Source organism: Mus musculus, chromosome 2, assembly GCF_000001635.26.
Source record: "Mus musculus strain C57BL/6J chromosome 2, GRCm38.p6 C57BL/6J".
NCBI classification, from domain to species: domain Eukaryota; kingdom Metazoa; phylum Chordata; class Mammalia; order Rodentia; family Muridae; genus Mus; species Mus musculus.
Genome location: NC_000068.7, coordinates 69283213 through 69307574, shown reverse-complemented (window position 1 = coordinate 69307574; position 24362 = coordinate 69283213). Strand labels below are relative to the sequence as shown.

Below are 24362 nucleotides of genomic sequence, written 5' to 3'. Positions count from 1 at the left end.
TATTGAGCCTCCACAGGATCAAGGGGCTCCCCTCCCATTGATGCCCGATAAGGCCATTTTCTGCTACATATCCAGCTGGAGCCATGGGTTCAAGCTCAGTCCAATGTTTGGCCGCGTACATCTGAATTGGGGGTAGCCACTAGGAAGTTTCAGATGTCAGAGACCCAAGAGGTTCCCAGGAGTCAACAGGGAGAACATTAACCGAAATACACAACAAAGGGGAGAGAGAATCTGTAGAGACCACATCCAGTGGATAGGCATGGCCCCCAGTTGAGGGGTGGGGCCACCCACCCACCTCAAAAATAATAATCCAGAATTCCTCCTGTCAAAAAGAAATGCAGGGACAAAGAGTGGAGCAGAGACTTAATGAAAGAGACTGCCCCACCTAGGGATCCAGCACATCTGGATCCAGTGGCTATTGTTGATGTCAAGAAGCACTTGCTGATAGGAGCCTGGTATAGCTGTCCCCTGAGAGGTTCTGCCAGAGCCTGACCAAATCATTTCTTGAACACTGTGCATGGATGCCTAGAGGTGTATACACAGAAGGAGAAAGCCGAGAAGGGTTACGCAAAGTGAATGAATGTAGATCATCCATTTTCTAGTGTGGGCGTTGTGAATTTCTTTCACTTGATGGAGACAGTGAAGCCCAATAGGTCAAATGCAAAGACAGCAGCCTGTCCTCCTGCCAGAATTAGAGTTAAAGCTGGATCCTTGCCACCCCCACAAATGTCAGCTGGCCTCCCCATTAGCAGGGGTATCAGAGCTCATACCCTAGTGCCCAAGAGAGGCACTTTGTCAACGCCTTCACTCTTCTTTTCAGCTAGTCCCAACCATAACCACGGGAAGTGCGATTTTTCAGAAATAGGAGAAAGTATAGACAAATCTGTTTAACCTGTTTAGTGCTACAGTGCTAAACACACCTTTGTTTGTTTCCAGATAAGGTTGTGGGTAATCACTGGGGCTCGTCAGATAAGGAAAATGAGGAAATTTTACTTTCGGAGAATAATGAGAATGGAAATCGGATGGTTTGACTGCACTTCTGTGGGAGAGCTCAATTCAAGATTCTCTGAGTAAGTAGCAAGTGCTACTAAGTTATAATATCTTATTTAGATTGCGAAAAGAACCCCTCATGGTTATGTTAAGTAACAATTTGATAAAATTTTCAGTTTCATTTTGATTTGCTCTGTCTTGTAGATTGGCAAGCATGACTGCCCATGGCTGTCCAGTAGGTGGGAGGTGGAGGCAGGATGATCAGAAGTTCGAGGCCAGTGTTGACTAGACAGGGTATTCAAGGCCAGCCTGGGTCACATAACACCTTGGTTTTATAAATAAAAATAAATTATACTTTCATAGGCATGGCATTTTCATAGATATTAGCTTAAACTATAGTTCCTAAAAAATAACAGGGTACTAGAATTTGTGTATAGAACATTGGTCCAAATGTTAAGTGTGACTTATTACAGGAGAGGGTTTAGAAATATGATGTTATTTGACATACAGTGAAACTGAGAGACGGATAAGACAACACACATGGGGAAAACACACATAGAAACCATTCTTTTGCTATGTCTATGGAGGCACAGAAAGAAACCCCCAAATAAATTCTAAAAGTAGCTTGAGAAAGTTAAAAACAAACAAACAAACAAACAAACAAAAAACTATGCAAACAACAGACTTAAAGACAGCTTAAAGTAGTTGGACCCTCCTGAACTGAACTTGAAGCCCTGCCAAAGTCTGTAAATATACTGTGAAGGATATGAGGGAGGCAAGCCTCAGGAACGCTTGGTAACTTGAGACTCTGTTAGGTTTGGGATATACATCGCCTCCCTTGTACAACAATGTACCTGGCAGCCTAACTTCTTTGCTTTCAGGACACACACAAACACACACCCCTCTACCTCTGAACAATATTCCTAACAACTCCAGACTCCCTCCTGTATCGACTACACTTATAGATCTCTGTAAAATGGAGAAGTTTCTCTTACCTTAACAACCATCATATTTGGACAGTTTCTACCAAAAGTCTATCTGTGTATAAAGAGTAGAAGGGCTTGAAGTGCCTTTGAGAATCTGCTCAGTAAATCAAAACTGTGTCCTTGGGCAAACTTTAGGGAAGATCCTCTATCTACCATCTTATGCTTGTGAATAACTGGCCATGCATATGATTAAAGTCAGGTGCATTATAGAAAGAGACATGTCTAGTGTGAAAGAATAAATAGTGTCAAAATCTATCAATAAAAATACCATCCAAACTATTTCCCCGTAGTAGCCAGCCTCTCTTTTCTTTAGAGCGCACAGAAGTCAGATCTCAGGACATGAGGCATGGGGCCCCTGAGTACTATATGGCCTGTACAGTCTATTCCCTGTGCTATCACTTCAGTTTGAACAAAGCTATCTTGCTTCTTTTGCAATTTTACGTGAACCACTATTTTTAGTTCTTTGAATAAGAGGCCAAGAACTCATGCTTATGCTGTCTGCCAGTGATGTTAGAATGGAAGTTTGGGTGTCTAGAGCCCAGCACTGCCTTTCCCTCCACTCTCTGTGACTATCAACAGATGCTTAACCCCACTAGAATACAATGGTTAACCTCTGGGCGATGTCTTGAGTTCCTTCTTGCTATTAAATACCAACCTATTTGCTCCATCCAGACGAGAAATTAAGGCAATTCTCTCAGGTTTATGCAATTATATTCAATCACTATTCCACAATACTTTCCATCTCGGCTCTGAAGATCCAGAGTACCTTGATTCTGGTAGGAGGCATAAAATTAGCAAGCAAAGAAGTGATCCAAAGTAGCAAAAATTGGTGCTCGTTACACTAAGTACTGTTATATATGCTTGCATATAATTACTGAACTGTAAGGCAGGACCTGCTACTATCATCTTTTTATATTTGAGAAAATCGATACCCAGAAACTTGAATAATTTTCCCAAGAAGAACTTGTATTCAAATTCAGAGTGTGGTCCCAGAGTCTGTGTTATATGCCACCAGTCTCTCTCTACTGCCTATAAATAGAATATGATAAATATAGACAGACAGACAGACACAGACACAGACACAGACACAGACACACACACACACACACACACACACACACACACACACACACACACACAGAGGCAGAAAGAGAAAGACAGAGAGATCAGACAGATACAGAGACAGATCTATAGATAGACAGGTAGGCAGACAGACAGACAGACACATACAAGTTAATTTCTTTGCTATGGCTATGTAATGAGGTGATATAAGTGTTTCCTGGGAATGATCCAGAGGTTTGGAATCCACATCAGTGTGCAGAGTTGAGATGCACACAGCTGACTGACTATAAGGTGTGAGAAATTCTGGAAGGTGCGAGACAGAGTTCTCACTTCTCACTAAGGAGTAACAGCAGAACAGCAGCATATGAGAAAGAGAAAGTGAACTGACAGAATTCAGTCGTATTGATCTACACCTCTCTTATTTGTAGTGATATTAATAAAATTGATGAAGCCATTGCCGACCAGATGGCCCTTTTCCTTCAGCGCCTGTCGACAGCTTTGTCTGGGCTCCTTTTAGGGTTCTACAGGGGTTGGAAATTAACCTTGGTGATTCTCGCTGTCAGTCCTCTCATTGGGATTGGGGCAGCCGTCATAGGTCTGGTAAGAATGCTTTGTTTTGTTTTGTTTTGTTTTGTTTTTTAACTTCGCTTCAAGGAAAGATGTACATTTACACCAAAAGGCCAAAACATGATTCGTGGATGCCTTCAACAAGTATAGTCAATGTGATGATCACTATATTGATTTCTAATGCTTGGTTACTCCTCAGTATTAAATAATGACCCACAGCATGTGCATAACGATGTTTTAGTAAGGTAAATGTTATTTGGAGGACAGAAGTCTACTGTATGGATTTAGGATCTTCTATTTTGCCAGGGGTTTCACACTCACTATCTCTAATTCTTACAAAGAAGGAACATGCTAACATCAATAAGAGTCAATAAATGGAGCTCAGAGAAGCAAAGGGAGCTATCTAGCAGTTCAAGGGAGCCTGATGCCTGGTCCCCACCCACTCTCCAGCAGACCCTATGCCCCCTATACTCTAATGTTCAAGATGGCACAAATTCAGTCAGACCAGCATTGAGTACTCCAAAAAGATTTCTTGCTTTGCAGCCGCGTCCCCAGTTCAGTTTCTGGGTCAGATCTGTAGATTTGGTTAGAGCGTCTTCTCTGTTAATATCTATCCGTTACCTCAGTTACTCAGGCCAGGCCCAAGTGTAGAAATTGGAGTTTGGGGATCACTGCAGTGAAATGTCTCCCTTGCTTGCAGAAAGTATTATTATTATTATTTTTATCTTTAGAACATATTTTTAAAAAAAAAAATCTGACCATCACAGGTCATGGTGTAAGGCTGGCTGAAGGCTTACTATTAATAGATTGCAAAGGAAACATGTGAGCAATACTTAGTTATCATTGAACAGCAGCTAATAATCACCACAGTGATGGTTTCCAGTAAAATATCCATGCAGCAACTAATCATCACACGTAAACACTTTTCAGGCGATACAGGAAAGGGCTAAGAGTAACAGTAGCAAGGAACTCCCTCTAACAAGTGTGCATCACTGAAGAGCAACACATGTACCCCTTCAGAGCTCCCGTCACAAAACCACCGGACCTGACCGCTAACAAGTGTGTATCACTAAAGAGCAACATGTGCACCCCTTCAGAGCCTCAGTACTGTTGTCTTCAATACAGGGGTGACAGCCTAAATCGTGGGATAACTTGGGGGTGATGGCCAGGTTCTACATTAAGTACAGCATCTGGCACAAAAATCTATTGTTAAAGAGATAGTATAGTACTTTTTTAAAATCCACAGGACTATGCAAGCTTTAGAACTGGCTTTCCGACAGACCGCTGTCCCGCCTTGCTCCAGAGAACCTCAAATTCCACTGACGACCCTGAGGGACTCTGAAAAATTTTGTTCAGCTTTTATTTTTCTTTCTATAGTCACCCTTAATTTTTCTTCAAACCTGTAATAAATTAATACACATATACTCATGGGTCCCTGAGATAAATTCATACACATATGCTCATGGGTCACCGCTGTGTTTTCACACCATGGAGGTGGAACAAGTGTCTAAACTTGGATTGAGCCAGACTTCACAGTACAATTTCTTGTGCCACCAAAGTGCCTAAGAGTCTAGCCTCTTCATTTGGAATGTTCTAGTTCGGCACTTAACTCCCTTCGTATCTGTGTCTATGCTTGGCTATCCCTGTAATATGATACCAGCAACTTTGTTGTGTGTAAGTCAAAGACAGAACACACACACACTGCAGTGAGGAGCAACATATGACACAGTAACAGCAGATGTGGGTTTTGTATGGTTTTGTCACATCTTCCTCTTTAATATGAGAAATATGAATAATTATCAAATATTACAAAATATTAGTTTCTTAAAATCCCAATATGTTCTCCTCTTTGTATTTGTTTTGATTTTCAAAACAGAGTTTTTCTGTGTAGCCCTGGCTGTCCTGAAACTCACTCTGTAGATCAGGCTGGCCTCCACCTCACTGAGAGCCACCTGACTCTGCCTCCCAAGTTCTGGGATTAAAGGTGTGTGTCACCATCACCTGGATGAATGTGTCCTATTATTAAGAAATGTGGCCCTCAGTAAAGGTAGTATCACTCATAACTCTTTAATATTTTTATTACTGTGCAAAAATGTATATGTTTCAGGAATAAATTAGATAGAGAAGGGATAAAAGTTGAAATGTCATCCATCAAACTTGAACATGAATAGCGCTGTTGGGGAAAACAGCTTTTTAATTTACAGATTTTATGAAATTTAGACTGAGCAAATAATAAATATATTGTTGAAGCTATTTTCATTTATTTTGTATTTATAAACTCTGTCTAATATTTTGCTAGTCACAGTTCTGCTAAAGATCTAGAAAAATTTAACCCTGTTAGAATATATACTCTTATCATCTGAGTACTATATGTGTCTTAGATTTCTGAGTTAAGTGCTGTTCCACGATATTAACTTCCTCCCTTCCTTCTTATTGTTGTTGGCTGGTTGGCTTTGGTTCTGATGGGCTCTCATCTATCTCAGACTGACTACGCTCTCATGTAGCTGGGGTTACCCCGGAATCCTTGTTTCCCTGCCACGCACTCCTGTCAAGTCAGCTTGACAGGCCGAGAGGCCTAAAAGCCACTCATGAGACAGAGAGTTTCACAGAAACTCACTCCTGGAGTCTGACGTTCTCTTTAACCCATATACTCATATTCTATTCCCGCATTAGTCTGGTGTATCGATCCACGTGCTCTCTTTTAGTATTATCTTATTATAAGTGCCTTTTAAGATTGAATTCTGACATAGCTAAAGCCTTTGCCAGTGTTCCAACAGTCCTAGAAAGTCCTTGAGCAGACAATGGGCTTGGAATTCAGGAAGAATGTTGCCTATTCAGTGACATTCAGAATAGCCTCTAGTATTACACTATCACTTTGAATAAAAGCTAGGTCACTGCCGTACACAGGAATTTACCATCATCTAGGAAGAAGGAAGTTTCAGACCTAAGGAGAAACCAGAATAGATACTTAGAACTATAGATAGCTGAGTTACACCCATACACACGTATTTACAATGGCCTAAGGGAAAGGTGGACTATACAATAGACTAAAATAAGAACTATGGCAAGGGCACGAAGCCCTTGACCCTGGCTTCTAAGATTAAGTGAATCTTAGGTGGAGCCCTTGTTGATCCCAGTTGCTATCAATGAATTCTATCCCAGGTGGTTCCTGTTAGACCTTCTGTGTTTGCATTCCTCTGTTTTATGTAAGAATTCAGTAACTTCTTTGTACCTTGCGGGTATGTCACCCAACTTCCCTATTGTCTTCTGTATAAAAAGTTTGATGCTCGATTTGACAAATTACATTCAGATTCTACACAACTTCTCCTGAGTGCATCTGTCTGTCAATTCATCCAACGCTTTGCCCACCTGCGACTAGAGACCCATTCCATGCAGACAAAGGGGCCCAGAGGGTCTGCAGCATTTCCCTGGTGTGATTGTAGGCATATGTCGCCATGTCCAGCTATTTTTGACTAGGACTCAGTCCAAACTCAGTTTTAGAAAGGTGACTTTTGAAAAATTGCTGAACACAGTTGCCTTTTTTTCTTTTGTAAACATTAAAAAGGTCGTAAACCCCTTATGTTTGAGTCAAAATATTCACCCAATGCCTTCTCCTTTGGAATTCCCTTTGCAATGCTGTGTCTGTGTATCCTGGTCCTTGCTCTCCCTCTCTACTCTAGCCAACCATATGCTTACATAGGCCTCCAGTCCTTTTTTCTGATGTTTGTAAATTCTGCAATGGTTTCTTTCCAATTGTGAAGGGATACATCATAGTTTGACTTAGGGACACCATTAGCACAACAGCTGAAACATTAGTATTCCCAGACTTGAGAGTACTTAACTCTATGAGAACATTTTCATTGAGATAGACTTTAATCTCATTTTAACATACCCCAATCCAAGCACCCATCTTGAACCAGCTTTTTCTCTCTTTTGTTACAATGAAACACCTAGTGTTTTGTTAAACCACACCACCTGTTCATTTTGTTAGATGAATCACTGACTGACAGGCCAACTTCCTTTTTATTTCTTCGGATTTTAGAGTGTGGCCAAGTTCACGGAGCTTGAGTTGAAGGCTTATGCTAAAGCTGGGTCTATTGCCGATGAAGTCCTCTCATCTATTCGAACAGTGGCTGCTTTTGGTGGTGAGAATAAGGAGGTGGAAAGGTTGGTTATTTTTGAATGTCTGTGGCTTTCCTGAATTTCATGAAGCAATACAGTTCCCTGCCTTTTTTTTTTTCTTTTCTTTTTCATTTTGTACAAAGTGGCAGATCCACTGTCATTTAGAGCAACAGGAGGGGTCGGGGGCATTTGTTTAAGAGGTGGATTGGCAAATGTTGATGGGCAGAGTGTTACAGAAGGCCTAGAGCAATGTTTTGGGGTTTCAGTTTCCCTTGTGGATCTTGCTGTATAGACCATGGCGGTCTTGAGCTCATGGTCTTCTGCCTCAGTCACCGGAGTACTAGACTGAAAGGTATGAGCTCCCATGCGTAATACAGTATGCTTCTGAAGATGAGATCTAGAGAGCCAAATAAGCAAGAAACTCGTTTCAACACTGATGATACAAAAGCGAATATATTATACCTCATGTCAACCTTCAGCAGCATTTTCTGCCGTTAAAGACAATCTACTGCGCTTAGTAAGCATGTCTACATGGTTAACAGACATCAGACTACACAGACAGCACAGAAATGCATCAGACATGAAAAGCTCAGCAAAAATAAACAAACGATACTGCATCATGTTACAAAGCTCCCAGGTACAACAGCAGCAGCTCACAGAAAAGACAGCCGTCAGAAAGAGAGAAGCTATATGCAAACGACGCATCTGACAAGGGATAGCTATAGAAAATATGTAAGGAACTTTTAAAAGCTCACTAGTAAGATAATGATTAATCCAACTTGAAAAGGAACAATAGGGTTAAGTAGACAGTTTTCAAAGGAAGACACACAAATAGTCAAGTCTTTATTAAAACTGCTTCATCACGGTGACTAGTCACCAGGGAAATGCAGTTCAAAACCAGCATGCAATACTAACCCTAGTAAGAATGGATGTTGGCAAAACGGCTAACATATCCAATGAGGATATGAAGGAGCCCTTGCACACTATTGGTAGACATGCAAATGAGTAGATCTATTATGTAAAATAGCAAAGAAGTTCCTCAACAAATTAAAATGAGAACAATCATGTGATTCTATAATCCCACTCCTGGGAACATACCCAAAGGAAATGAAACCAGTCTGTGTAATAGACATGTGCACTCTTGTGTCTGCTGTAGTGCTGTTCATAAGAGCTAAGGAATAGAGGTGACATTAGTGTCAATTAATAGATCAATGATACAATTTGATCACAAAAGGAACAACATTTCATTGTTTGTGACAACGTGCATAGTCGAGTGAATAAGGCAGGCTTAGAAAGATCTGCACAATTGCACTTACATATGAGGAATCTACAAATGTTGATGACATAGATGTTAAGAGTAGAATGATGGCTGCCAGAGACTGCACAGAGCAGCAAGGAGAGATGGGCAGAGAAAGGGTGACCAAAGGATTTGAAGTTATGGTCAGTCAGGAGAAAGTTCTGATGTGCTGAAACACAGTACAACTATAAGTAGCAATGTACTGCATATTTCAAAAAGCAAAGACGAAGTTTTAAAGTTTGTCTTTTGTTTCTTGTTTTTTCACTAGGTATCCCAGCCTGACTTTGACTTGCTATGTAGCCATGGCTGTCCTTAAACTTGGAATCTTCCCACCTCTGACTCCCTAGGTCTAGAATCACTTGTTTGCTCCCATACCCAGTTGATAAATTATTGAGACTATCTATCTATCTATCTATCTATCTATCTATCTATCTATCTATCCATCCATCTATCTCTCCTGATTTAAACATTATACAATATGTACATGCATCAAAGCATCACATTTTATTCCATCTATACATATATATATATGTGTGTGTGTGTGTATGTGATGCTTTGTTTTTATTTATTAGTAAAAAAATAATTTAATTTACAGTTTCAAAGAATAAAAGAGCCTGACTCATGTCTGTCATCCCAGCACAAAGGGAACTGAGGCATCTATTAAAATTAGTTGTTCATACACTGTGGCAAAAAAATAAAATAAAAAAAGAAAGAAAGAAAGAAAGAAAGAAAGAAAAGGAAAGAAAAGGAAAGGAAAGGGAAGGAAGGAAGGAAGGAAGGAAGGAAGAAAGGGTAACCTGATCCAAATGCAATTCCAAGGTTTTCAAATTTTAAAATTATATTTTATGGGGAAGAAGGGAGGGTTGTGTGCTCAAAACAGGAGTGTGAAGATCAGAGGACAGCTTGCAGGAGTCAGATCTCCTCTTCTGCTATGTGGGACCTGGAGGTCAGACTTGAGTCCTTGGACTTGGTGGCTTTACTCACTGGGTCATCTTGCCAGCCCCATAACATTTCTTTAATCGAACATATTTAAATTGAACATTTAATTGAATTGTGAAGTATTGTGCTGTTAAATGCCCTTAATAACTTTTATAATTTTTCATTTAAGCAAACAGAATTTAACATCAGTAAATTATGATAAATCATTCTAGAGACTAATTTTTAATAAAGTAAAAACTTAATTTGCAAAATTATACAGTTGTCAAAAATATGATTTTATATTAGGGCAGTGGTGGTGCACACCTTTAATTCCAGTACTTGGGAGACAGAGGTAGGCAAGTCTCATGAATTTGAGACCAGCCTTGTCTATACAAGTTTCAAGTTTCAGGACATCCAAGGCTACACAGAGAAACCCTGTTTTGGGAGGAAGGAAGGAAGGAAGGAAGGAAGGAAGGAAGGAAAAGGAAGAAAGGAAAGAAAGGAAGAAAGAAAGAAAGAAAGAAAGAAGGAAAGAAAGAGAGAAAGAAAGAGAGAGAGAGAGAGGAAGAGAAAGAGAGAAAGAAAAATGCATTTATTTTTGTAATTTAGTTAATATTTTTTGAGCTTTTTGGTTGGTTGGTTGGTTTTGACACACAGTCTCATGTGGTCTTCACTGGCCTGGGATTCACCATGCTGACTAGTTTAATCTGTTGGTTTGGAGATAATTGCCTTACTTTCTGATAAAAAAATGATTTATCTTCCAAAGAAACCTTTTCAACATAATTTTTAATAGCTCCCAAACAAAGGTATTTGTTAAAAAATTATTTTCTCTTGGAGTCAAAGTTACCCACTGTTTCTCATCCAAGCTTCAACCAACTTCAGAAGCTTTGTTTCAGGGATTGACGATAATCACTGAACGATATTCTTCACCATGAATGCAGACACAGACAGACACCCAGACTCTGACTCTCTCTCTCTCTCTCTCTCTCTCTCTCTCTCTCTCTCTCTCTCTCTCTCTCTCTCTCTCTCTCTCTCTTACACACACACAGAGGCACACTCTCTCTCTCACACACTTACACCAACATTTTAAGCTTTAGGCCTTAAGCTGCTCTGGCTGGTGTTGAGCCAACCCTTTTCTGTTTACAGGTATGAGAAAAATCTTATGTTTGCTCAGCGCTGGGGAATTTGGAAAGGAATGGTGATGGGCTTCTTCACTGGGTACATGTGGTGTCTCATTTTCTTCTGTTATGCACTGGCCTTCTGGTACGGCTCCAGACTTGTCCTGGATGAAGGCGAGTACACACCAGGGACACTGATCCAGGTACTTTGCTCTTGTTTCCTATATATAGTCTTTCTTGCTAGCTTGTCAGAAAAGTCATCAGAGGATTAATCCCTTTAATGTCTTAGGCAAGAATGCCTCAGAAGTTTGCTGAAGTCCATCTGCAGGGCCAATGATACTAGGACACTTTAGTGAAGAGAAGTTGAACTCGTGGTCTGATGAGACCAGTAACTTAATGATTCCCAATTAACTAAAGAGTTTACAGCTGTACAGTAATGATCCTCCACCTGATCCCAAAAGAAATTATACCATGAAAATGGCAAGTCATTAACCCCTCAGCTAAAGGTGAACAGGTCATAAAAGCAAAGTTAGTAATAGTGCAAGATATGTAACGTCTTCAACGGAATAGGTGATACAAGCATATTTCACAATTCTTTTGTGGGATGTTATGACACCACGAACATTATAGCTACTTTAATTCACAGTGTTCTTTGAGTCATTCACTCAAGCATTTACCCAGCGTTTGCTATGTGCCAGATCCATCCAAAGCACAGTAGACAAACAACAACAACAACAACAACAACACTTTTCATTTGCTGTGGTGCTGGAAATCCCTTCATAGAAGATTTTTAAATAAAATAAAATGTTACAGCTGAAGATTCTTGATAGGAAGGCACCAGCTTTAACAATGAAAAGTACCAGGAGTTCATTACATGAGAGTTTTATCATTCAAAACGCCACTGTTTATTACAAACCCAGCTCTAGGGGAACCAGGAGATTCATTGTCGATGGGAATGATCAACTAATACATGTCACTCTGAGCAAGATAAGGAAGCAACAAGATTGTTTTAAGTCATCTTTGTCTTTGACGGATGGACATCTGGAGTAGCTTTGAACTTTGTTTAAAAATACTGAATGTGATAACACATGTTCAGGTGTTCTGTAGATTTTGAATGATAGTATGGAAAGTGTTAATGGGATCACAACCTACCAATTGTCTCTGCAACTTAGATCTAATTTTGCACATCGGAAAAGTTAAAGTATTGTAGGTCTGAGATCTGACTATGAAGTTCTTTCTCTTTATCGATCTAATTGCTTCTAAAAGCTTTAGACATTCATTGGCGCTGGCGAGCACCAATGAATGTCTGCCAAGCACACTGTCCTGAGTTCGATTCCCAAGACTCAAAAGAGAGGAGGTAACTGATTCAGGCAGGTCCTTCTTTCACCTTCACCCCTGCATTGCAGCACGCAAGCAGCCCCTAATAAACAAACAAAAAAATGTAATGAAAATAATTTAAAAGCTGTATACATTTACCCACCAAGGGTATCAGTAGCTGAAGTTAGCTTTGGCTGTTCACTTTGTAGAAATGTTTTCACTGAGCAAAATCGTTCTTTTATTCTGTGCCTATAAGCAGAAAGAGGGATTTATGAATAAAAGTTCAAAGGAGAAGTGAATTGGTAAATTGAAAGTTAAATGATACACAATTCCAACAGAAAGCTCTGAGTAAAAGTCCCTGTGTGCCATAGCTTCAGTTGTCAACTTTACATACCTGAAAAAGGACCCTTGATTGAGAAATTACCTTCATCACATTGGCCTGTGGGCATGTGTGTAGGGCATGGCTTTGATCCATGGTTTTGATTGCTAATTGACATCAGAGGGCATAGTCCACTATGCCATTCCTAGACAGATGGTCCTGGGCTGTAGAAGAAAGCAAGCTAAGTAAGCCTAGGGAACAAGCCAATGGAGAACAAGCAATTCCTCTGTGGTATCTGCTTCAGATCATGAGATTCCTGTCTCAGCTTTCCTCAGTAATAGACTGTGGCTTAGAAGCTGAGTAAACTCTTTCCTTTTCAGATTGTTTTTGACCATGGTGTTTGTCACACCAACAAAAAATCAAACTAGAACACCTTAGTCATGAAGTGGCAGCATGACTAAGGCAACTTATAGAAGACAGAATTTATTGGAGGATTTCAATTTCAGAGACTGAGTCCATGACTGTCATGGTAGGAGCATGACAAAAGTTAGGCACTAAAGCAGTAACTAAAGAAATTGCATCTTGTTCTTCGAGCATCAGGGAAGGAGAGAGAGAGAAAGAGAGGGAGAGAGAGAAAGAGAGGGAGAGGGAGAGGGAGAGAGAGAAAGAGAGAGGGGGAGAGGGAGAGGGAGAGGGAGAGGGAGAGAGAGAGAGAGAGAGAGAGAGAGAGCATTAACTGGAGAAATGTCATGGACTTTTGAAACCTCAAAACCCACTCCTAGTGACACATCTCCTCCAACAAGACCACACCTCCTAATCCTTCCTAAACAGTTCCACCAACTGTTGGAAGCATTCAAATATGTGAGCCTAACAAGTTCATTCTCATTCAAACACTATAGCAACTAGATTCTAGTTTTATGGTTCTCCTTTTTTAAGTTTCCTGGGGGTTCAACCATGAGACCACCTATCATGTGTGTCCAGCCTGCCACCCACATGTAGCCAATGAAAGCTATGAACTTGGGCCAACACAATTTCTAAACTTACTTAAAATATTAAGATTTTGAGGGGTACTTCTTTGTTTTGTAACTTGATTGTATGGACTTTGAAGTTGGCAACATTGGTTGAACATCCCTACTAGATCTTTCCTGAGGAGTTTGTCATTTAGTGGTTTTTAAAGTAGTTTACTGTGTGTAGACATAGCATACCATGTGTCTCTAATGTTTTAGTAATCAATTACAACCCTCTTATTCTCAACTTCTTGCTATAATACTCTGCTTACCCTTTACCTGGATAAATGCTGCTTCTTTGTTAAGGCTCTCTTTAATGATATTCTCTCTTCTCTCTCTCTCTCTCTCTCTCTCTCTCTCTCTCTCTCTCTCTCTCTCTCTGCCTCTCGTGTGTGTATGTGTGTGTGTGTTCTTGGTTATATTTCTACACAGCAATTTTAAAAGCTGAATATTCTTGAGTTTCTTGAGTTGAGTTTACTGTTTTAAGCTACTAAACTAATTAACAATCAAATTAATCTAGCACATTTTGTGGTGCACAAAATTATTATGACTGCATTGGGTGTAATGAGAAGCAGCTCACATAGATTACTGTAATTAGTATCACTTGTGTACAGATAAAAACTTGCTTTCTGGTCTATTAGGGAAAGATGAAGAGGAACTGAATGAGGGGGAAATCTTGGGTTTTTATTTACATTTTAGGTTTCAATAATAAAGAATAATGGCAGTAATAGAAAACAGTATTTTCTTGGTGCATATAAGGCATCAGGCACTGAGCGAGGTGTTTAATGTAATTACCATAAATAATATGCATTACTTAATTCTGTGATTGGTGCTGTAATTCTACTACTACAAAAATGAAAAGCAGCTGTGAGGTTAATTAATATGTGCTAGGAGGCATCAAGTATGACTTGAGCTCAGGTCCCAGTGACTTAGGACTGTCCCATTAGCTGACCTTCCTGCCTCCAGGTCTATGTGGTAAGAGATACAGATCCTAACTCCCTGGAAGGGTGGCCCATGTGTTCTTCTTACCTTCCTTGCATAGGGATACAGATGTGGGATTTCTGGTGAGAACATCTTGCCTGGGATATGTCCCATTGACTCCAGTCATATTGGGCATAAGTCTGTCTCCTCTCACTCCTGGATTCTCTAAGAACCTCCATAGAGAAAATTGCTTGAGGCAATAGCTTTATATAAAGCCAGGCTAAGGTCAAGCCAAGGTTTGACCCTGGTTTCAATTGAAGACTCCAATGACTCAGTAAAAGAGTCACTGGTGCAAATATATTCCTTATCCATTTTTTTTTCATAAATACACTTTTATTGAGACATAGCAATGGTCATTTATTTACACATTGCTACTCTTACTTATGTGCCATGTGGTCTGGGTACACATGGATTCAAAACTCATATGGCCTGAACTGTTTATTAGTGGGCTTTTATAATATGTGTTTGCTGGGCTCAGATCTAGGACCCAGGAAGGCTTGCTTTGCTGAGGTCACTGGAGAGGATGGTCTTTAAAAAGCTTAGTCAGGAACTGTTCTTCTCTGCCTGTTTGCATTGCTCGCTCCGTTCTTCCACTCTGTCGAAGGTAAACGAGGTATTTTAAATTTTAACTATGGAGAAATTCTTTACAAAGCCAAAACTTTTATATATTTCTGAAAAGCCCTTAAACTACTTGACTTTAATAATATTTCTGAGAAATCTTGAGAACTCGTAAGGACACTCCAAATGGTAAATGTCATTATCTATAAACTGCAAAAATGTATGCAAACTATGGGTTGTTTTTTTGTTTTCTGTTTTTGTTTTATTTTTTTTTCCAGATTTTCCTCTGTGTCATAATAGCAGCTATGAATATTGGCAATGCATCTTCTTGTTTGGAAATCTTCTCCACTGGGTGTTCAGCAGCTTCCAGTATTTTCCAAACAATAGACAGGGTACGTAAAAGTCAAAAGAAATAGTTAATGGGGTATGTGCTTGGATAGGTCCCAATAGCTGGGACACTTTATGTCCTTGCTGTCATACTGGGAGATGCCCATTAAAAAAGAAAAAGAAAAAGAAAAAGAAAAAGAAAAGAAACAGTTTTGGTGAGACAGGGTCTCACATGTGGTCCTGGCTAGTCTGGTACTGTCTATATAGACCTGGCCCTGAGATCCACCTGCCTCTGGCTTTTGTGTGTGTGTGTGTGTGTGTGTGTGTGTGCCAGAATTAAAGGCATGCACTACCACACACAGCAAGAAATAAACATTTAAGGGTAACATCAGACAGCACTAAATCCACTAAAAGATAAAATAGGACAAGGTGTTATGACTGGCTAGAATGGGAGACTTGAGAAGTAAGAACCAAAAAGAAAAAAAAAGGAAATCCTGGTTGAGAAACATCTAGGTTGGGAAAGAGCTTGGTGCACTCAAGGAGTTAAGAAAGTCCAGTGGGAATGAACACAGTCATCCAGGGCAAAGACTGGAAGGATGGGAAAAGCCTTGTGATCATGCCTGCAAGCATGGATGCTCTTCTAGCAGGAAGTCTCTTTACATTTATAAAGGACCTTGGTATCCCTGGGTGGATAGTGTTGGTTAATTTATGAACAGACATTGAAAATCCTGTAAGGTAACCACAGACCAAGAACAGAAGGGAGAAAATAGGACTCTGCTCCTTCTTCTCGCTGGGGACCAAGAGCCACGTGTCACCTGAACTGAGTGGCTTTTGTTGTTTTTGATGTTGTTGTGTTTTTGTTTGTTTTTGATTTTGATTTTGTTTTTTTGTTTGGCTACAATGAGATTGTTATCTACCTGAAGAAACTCTTTTGTGTTGTGAGTTCCATGACCTGGAATATGTTGATATTTTCCCTTTGAAAAAGGTTTGTTTTATTTTTGTTTTTTATTGTGTGTGTGTATGGTCTGTGCATGTGAGTGCAGGTCAGAAATGTTAGACTCCATGAGCCTCCCATTGTGGGAGCTGGGAACCGAATTTGGGTCCTCTGAAGAGCAAGTAATGACTGAGCCATCTCTCCAGCCCTTTGATCTTTTCTTTTTAAAATTTATTTATTTATTTTATGTATATGACTGCACCATCACTGTCTTCAGATACACCAGAAGTAGGCATCAGATCCCATTACGGATGGTTGTGAGCCACCATGTGGCTGCTGGGAATTAAACTCAGGACCTCTAGAAGAGCAGTCAGTGCTCTTAACCACTGAGCCATCTTTTTGAGCCCCTTTGTCCTTTTCTAATGTTATCTTTTCTGTCCCAGTCTCAAATCAAATGATGCCTGCAGAGCTTCCATGTAAACAGCTGAGAATTAAGGCATTTCTATTTTATTTTATTATCTTTATTAAACACTTGAGAAGAAGAAAATAGACTCCAGTATAACCTCTGATGGGGCTATGGTCATGAATTCCTATTACTAGTGTGAACTATGGACAAAGTTGAACCTGGAGTGTCCTAAGAGGAAGAGGCAGCCCCCTTCCTCATGTAGTTAGCCAGAATGGTTGTTTTAGATCTGTCTCATTAGTAACAGCAGAGCCAGGTCAGGGTACAGTTGGAAGTTGGTGATATGGATCATTTTGTGGTCACTTAATTGTATTCATCATCTGTATTGCCTGCCAAATGTAGTGCTACTAGCCCCAGCCTAGTTGGTCAGCTATATTACCCTGGGCAGGAAACTCTCTGAGAGGTTTCCCCCTGCCTAACTAGAACATAGCAATCATGTAAATGTAAAGGGTACATTAAAACACTTTGTACTTTGCCTCCTATCATCTCAATAATATAATACATTACAATAAATATTAACCATATTAATATTGTATTTTATGTGTCAATAAACAATGGTTTTATAATATTATAGAATATCAGCAACCTATAAGCTTATGGTGATAATTAACAAATAATATTAATTAAATAAATAAAACTATCTGCTATTATATAAAAGTCACATTCAATAATAACATATAGTAATATAATAATAACTCAGCAACCTCAACAGTAAGTAGTAACTGACATCACTCTTGTAAATATGAAATATTGAAGCGATTTATCCTTAGACATCTCTGCAATATTTTGCCTAGAAAGGTTATGCTTTAAATTTTTTATTAGATTTATTCATTTTACTTTTTTTGTGTGTATTTTGCTTGCCTGTATGTATGTGCACTACATGCATTCTTGGTGTGGAAGTCAAAAGAGAAAGAGAATATCAGAAGCCTTGGCAACAAAGTTACGGATGATTGCAAACCAACTACCATGGGGAATTGAACTGGGGTCCTCTGCAGGAGCAGCAAGTGCTATTAACTACTGAGATATCTCACCAGCCCCAGTTTTTCTTTGTGGGTTAACTAATATCAAGATGGATACAACATGCATGTGTCATGCACTGTCACAAGTACAATATCTTTATATTGCATTCCAGCAACCCGTCATGGACTGCATGTCAGGAGATGGTTACAAGCTAGATCGAATCAAGGGCGAAATTGAGTTCCACAATGTGACCTTCCATTATCCTTCTCGACCAGAGGTGAAGGTGAGTGTGTACCTTTGGCCTGATGTTTTGGACTCTTGAGTAACTCATCTCCAGATCCACACACTCTTTTCTAAGTGCTGACTCAGTTTTCTGGAACAGAGGACAGGAATGTGTTTCTCTGAAAGTGTCCTTTGGTATTGTGCCAACTTAGGGACACAGTGCATTTCTTAGTGATGATTATAATGTGCAAATCTCCCTGGGTGGAACTCGGTCTGGCACGAGGCTTGGGCTGAGTCATGTGGTCCTCTGTTGAAATGAGTGGCAGGTCCTGCCGTTCTGTGTATGTGGTAAGGCAATCAAAACAAGCAAGTAGCACAGCTTCCCATTACCACCTCCTTGGAAACCACAGGTGGGGCAGAACGAGGGGAGGATTCTGACCAGTAGAGATAGCAGCTATGAGCAGCTTTGCATTAGTCCTTAGAGGTAAGCAACCTGGTGCTGTTGCTCTCTTGCATCTTGGACTCAGTGATCATCCAGGGCTCACAGTGAGGGAAATATATTGTTTTCTAGCACCTATGGGGCAATATCATTAAAGGTAACTCCACTCTAAAGGAATCTCCAATCAGCGCTCTTGAATGGACTGGCTTTGAAATACTGCTTGTACTATTCATCCAGAACTTAGCATCTCTGGTTTCCTTTTATTAATAATATTTCCCTTATACTCACAATACTAAATCCTAACTTCACCTGCTAACATTTATTTATTTATTTGTTTGTTTGTTTATTTATTTATTTATTTTTTTGGTTTGGTTTTTTGAGACAGGGTTTTTCTGTGTAGCCCTGGCTGTCCTGGAACTCACTCTGTAGATCAGGCTGGCCTCAAACTCAGAAATCTGCCTGCCTCTGCCTCCCAAGTGCTGGGATTAAAGGCATGCACCGCCACGACCGGCTCACCTGCTAACATTTAGACCATGCCCTTCACAGAGTTTTAGACCCAGAAACACAGCACACACATTTACTAGGCAAACTTATCCAAATAATAAACTCACAAAGACATCATCTTCAAATTGGTTTATTTCTGACCCTTTGTCCATGAATTATCATTACACTTGTGACTTATAGGAGCTTCTTTGGTTTGGTTTTGTTGTGTTTTGTTTTGTTTTTTTGTTTTTTTTGAGACAGGGTTTCTCTGTGTAGTCCTGGCTGTCTTGGAACTCACTTTGTAGACTAGGCTGGCCTCAAACTCAGAAATCCGCCTGCCTCTGCCTCCCAAGTACTGGGATTACAGGCGTGCACCACCACTGCCTGGCTATGGAGCTTCTTATTTAACTAATTGAGATCGACTCCTTGTAATATCCTAGTATGTCAGATGTATTTTAAATTAGATTTTGAGGTATACATTTAAAGGTGACCCTTGCTTATTTACGAGTGTTATTACATTATCATTTTTATTGTTTGGCACAGCTATTAAGCAACATGCTAACGATAAAGCCTCTTTCCAGTCAGTCTTCTTTTGTTGTTGATGGCTAGATATGGACAGTGCTACGGGGCATAAGTAAACATGCACACGCATTTGCACTTATGTGGGAGGCATAGATACAGGACACCAGTCCTCATGAAGCACCCTATGTATGGCCTCATTGCTTGGTTAGGTGCACAGTGACATTATGAACTTTCTAAAGAATGTTCTTCCCTTGTCAGATTTTAAATAACCTCAGCATGGTCATTAAGCCAGGGGAAACGACGGCGTTCGTGGGATCCAGTGGGGCAGGGAAGAGCACAGCACTACAGCTCATTCAGAGATTCTATGACCCCTGCGAAGGCATGGTGCGTATCTTCTAGAAACTTCTCAACATGGAGGGGTAAGGGAAAACCAGTGGTGGTGGTGCCAGTTTGATTTTTTTTTTTGAAAAAAAAGTAATAACATTTAACATTTTCTTTCTTTCTTTCTTTCTTTCTTTCTTTCTTTCTTTCTTTCTTTCCTTCCTTCCTTCCTTCCTTCCTTCCTTCCTTCCTTCCTTCCTTCCTCCTTCCTTCCTTCCTTCCTTCCTTCTTCCTTCCTTCCTTCCTTCCTTTTTTTTCTTTGGCTCACATTTGTAATTTCAACTGCTTTGAGCAGCAAAGTGTTATTTGACGATCCAGATTTCAAAGCAAGATATACCATAAAGCACATATACAAGATAGAGGCTACTGTTTACTTTTATTATATCCTTTGATACAATTTTGGACACAAGCCAAAAGGCAATAGATATATTCAGAGTCTGGTGAACAACTGGTTACTCTCCTGAGAAATTAAAAATGTACCCATTCTGATGCTAGCAGTGAGAACTTAAGTAACTTTCATACTACCCGTGTTTCTACAATGAATTTCTGTGCAGGGAAACTCAGCTCAATTGCACACTGGCATCCTCATACAACAGGCACAGTTCCATGGAAATTGCTTCTATTATGGTATTCTTAGGCTCTGGTTATTCTCCCCAGGCACCAAGTATCACCTAACTTCACGATTCCGAATCTTGAAGGACACTAAGCTGTGTGATGCTCTTCTGCTCTCTAGGTGACTCTGGATGGCCATGACATTCGTTCTCTTAACATCCGGTGGCTGAGAGATCAAATTGGGATCGTGGAACAGGAGCCAGTTCTGTTCTCCACCACTATCGCAGAAAACATCCGCCTTGGTAGAGAAGAGGCGACAATGGAAGACATAGTCCAAGCTGCCAAGGATGCTAATGCATACAACTTCATTATGGCCCTGCCACAGGTACCCTACCTACAGTCCAGGGGAGTGCAGAAGTCATCAAAGGAAGAATTAGTCCTTTTCATTTGAAACTTCAGTCCTTAAATTCTTAATGGCATGCTCTAGATTTATGCCTGGAAACGCCCAATGCTTTTCCTTTCATGTAAAAATACACTGTCTATACGGTTAGCATCTGTGAAAGTGGAGCTCTATCTTTTAAAAATGTCCCTTTTGCTGGAGAGGTCTCATATATATATATATAGATAGATAGATATATGTGTATATATACATATATATATATATATATATATGGATCTGCAGGCAGCAGGAAGATAGCCACTGGGGTCTGGCTTGAGCTTCTCAAAGCCTGCCCTCCCAGTAACACACTTCCTCCAATAAGGCCACGCCCACTCCAACAAGGTCACACACATTTCCTTTTAAATAATGCTACTCCCTATGAGTTTATGGAGGCCATTTTCATTCAAATGTCACATCTTCTAAATCACTGTTTTGAATAGCATTGCCACCATGAGGATGCTATAGCCTAGTAGCTAATGAGAATAATGCTTTAGAACTACCCTGCCTCGACATAACGCCAACATCTCCACCTTCTAGCTTTATGAGCTTCAGGCAGGCTAGTTTAACCCTTTGGGTTCAGAATGTCCTTGTTCAACCATTAAGGCAAATAATGGTTACTTGCCTCCTGGGGTTCTATGAGGACTACATGAGATATATAGATGCATATCCATACATATTCTATATGTAGAATTTCAACACCATGCTTTTTTGTCAGTGGTGAGGAGCTTAGCCCTTCTTGGCTGATACTGAGAAAGTCAAGAATCTGACTTCTAACACTCCATTGTTAAACTTCAGTGTGGACTTAGTTCTGTGGCTTATCCTCAGTCAGGACTTGCTGTGACAGCAGGAGTATAACATCAGCTTCATTTTTTGTTCACAACATAAAGACAGATTTAGCATTGTGTTTGCTTTGTGTTCAGCATGAGAAAAGAGACAAGACTGTGGCATGTAACTTAGTCCTCTAGGATGGATTTTCAAGACCGATCAATTTTCATTTTGGCTAACCATTTTTATTTCACCATGAACTAAAAAAAAAAAAAAAAGGAACATTCACACAGTTCAATGTATTAATTATCTCACATACAAATATTGATTGGTTAGTTCTTTCAGTAAAGGATGTTTCTTTCAGTAAAAGTTGGACCCGTAAAAATTCACACTGGAGAAGAAAGTTAGAAGGGATACTGAATCGCTGTCTGATGCCATCAAATGTGTCTTCCTCATGATTTCTAGCAATTTGACACCCTAGTTGGAGAAGGAGGAGGCCAGATGAGTGGTGGGCAGAAGCAAAGGGTAGCCATCGCCCGCGCCCTCATACGGAAACCCAAGATCCTGCTTCTGGACATGGCTACCTCAGCACTGGACAATGAGAGTGAGGCCAAAGTACAGGGAGCACTGAATAAGGTTTGTGAAGAGTCAATTCATTTTAATAGCCTCTTCGAGAAGGGAGTAATACTAACAGGTCAATATATTCAGCCTGAAAATGTGTAAAACATTGGTCAATTACCATCTATTTAGTGTTGAATAGGACATAGTTGTGATTCACTCACCAAAGATGCAACATAAAATTAAAATTCATATGAAGTGCAACATAATTTATCCTCATTTTATTAAACTATTGATGAATTATGACAATAAGGTCAATCTGTGATATGATTTATGGCTACAAGACACTGTTGGCTATTTCTGATATATGCACAGCCTGTGTAAGGATATTTCTAGGGTCCAAAGCTGACTTCCTTGTGGACTCATGGATAGTACAAAGGTTAGCATTGGCTCTGTCGTGTAGTCTTGTTTAAAGATACATCTTGTCTTCTTACAGATCCAACATGGACACACAATCATCTCAGTTGCCCATCGCCTATCAACAGTCAGATCTGCAGATGTGATCATTGGCTTTGAGCATGGAACAGCTGTGGAAAGAGGCACCCATGAAGAACTGTTAGAAAGAAAAGGTGTCTACTTCATGCTTGTGACCCTGCAAAGCCAAGAAGATAATACTCACAAAGAAACAGGCATAAAGGGCAAGTACCTCTTTCTCTTTGGCCTGAATATTATACTAAATAATTAACATTTATGCTGCTGGTTCAACTTATGTTTGTGAATATGCATTATTCTTATTATTCCTACAAAGCCCAGCAAACATTATGCAGTTGATAAGGAAAAACAAAAAAACAAAACAAAACAAAACAAACAAACAAAAAAAAAAAACAAAGAAGGCTAAGTTACCTGATCAAGTCATAGAGCTAACTAAATCCAAGGTTTTTTGCTTTCAATTTTACCATTTTTTAAGCAGGACAGGCTGCCTAGATGAGTCAGGCATATGAAGGATTCTCATTATTATTGCATGAATTAAACAATGACTAAATGTTTTGCACTTATTTTCAAATGGAGATGGCTTATTTTTTTCCATCTGAACTTTCAGACTTAGTGTTTATACTGAGCTAATTAATCAACCACTTTTGACTTTCTCCACCATCTCCCATGGGAACCTCATGAACAGCATTAAGCATAACTATCGTATATGTTTAATACTTGAAATCTAAGAAGTTTTGAAAATTTGCTGTTTTTTCCATTAATTTTATTTATTTTATTTTATTGATTTGCATTCTAGCTGTTGCTCCCCCTTCCTGGTCCCCTGTTCCACAGTTCCTCATCCCATTCTTCCTCCCTCTTACCTCTGAGAGTCCTCTTCACTAGGCCTGTCCCTTCCCTAGGGCCTCAGTTCTCTTAGGGATTAAGCACATCTTCTCCCACTGAGACCAGGTCAGGCAGTCCTCTTCTATATATGTGCTGGGTGCCTCAGACCAGCTTTTGTATGCTGCCTGGTTGGTGGCTTAGTCTCTGGGAGCTCCCTGGAGACCAGGTTAGTTGAGATTGCTAGTCTTCCTATGCAGTCACCCTCCCCTTCAGCTTCTTCAATCCTTCCCCTAATTCAACGATATAGAAGTCCCAGACTTCAGTCCAATGGTTGGGTGTAGGTATCTTCATCTGTCTCAGTCCAGCTGTTGGTAGGGCCTCTTAGAGGGCAGTCGTGCCAGGCTCTCATTTGTAAGCACATTATAGCATCAGTAATAGTGTCAGGCCTTGGTGACACCCCCACCCCATGAGATGGAGCCCAGGTTGGGCTGGTCATTGAACTGCCTTTCCTTCAGTCTCTTCTCCATTTTTGTCCTTGCAGTTCTTCTAGACAGGAACAATTCTAGGTCAGAAATTTTGACTGTGGGTTAGTAACCCTGTCCTTCCACTTGAGGCCCTGTCTATCTACTGAAGGAGGACTCTCCGAGTTCCCTCTCCCCATTGTTGGGCAGTTTAGCTAAGGTCATTCTCATTGAGTCCTGAGGTCTCTCACCTCCCAGGTCTCTGGTACTTTCTAGAGGGTCCCTCCACCCCTCTTCCTC

General features: G+C 40.1%; 1 protein-coding gene across 3 annotated transcripts in view; it reads left to right on the top strand.

Annotated features, from left to right (window-relative positions):
- The window catches only part of Abcb11 (ATP-binding cassette, sub-family B (MDR/TAP), member 11), a 104335-nt gene that overhangs the window by 35042 nt on the left and 44931 nt on the right, over nucleotides 1-24362 (top strand). For 2 of the 3 annotated variants that reach the window (NM_021022.3, NM_001363492.1), the window contains 10 exons: nucleotides 937-1070; nucleotides 3467-3638; nucleotides 7648-7772; nucleotides 11089-11263; nucleotides 15521-15634; nucleotides 18099-18209; nucleotides 19851-19976; nucleotides 20707-20910; nucleotides 22195-22365; nucleotides 22784-22985. In NM_021022.3, the coding sequence (NP_066302.2) occupies nucleotides 937-1070; nucleotides 3467-3638; nucleotides 7648-7772; nucleotides 11089-11263; nucleotides 15521-15634; nucleotides 18099-18209; nucleotides 19851-19976; nucleotides 20707-20910; nucleotides 22195-22365; nucleotides 22784-22985 (1534 nt within the window). Of the gene's footprint in view, nucleotides 1-936; nucleotides 1071-3466; nucleotides 3639-7647; nucleotides 7773-11088; nucleotides 11264-15520; nucleotides 15635-15665; nucleotides 16555-18098; nucleotides 18210-19850; nucleotides 19977-20706; nucleotides 20911-22194; nucleotides 22366-22783; nucleotides 22986-24362 lie in introns of those variants that run through there. The other variant, XM_006499670.4, reaches the window with a different exon arrangement.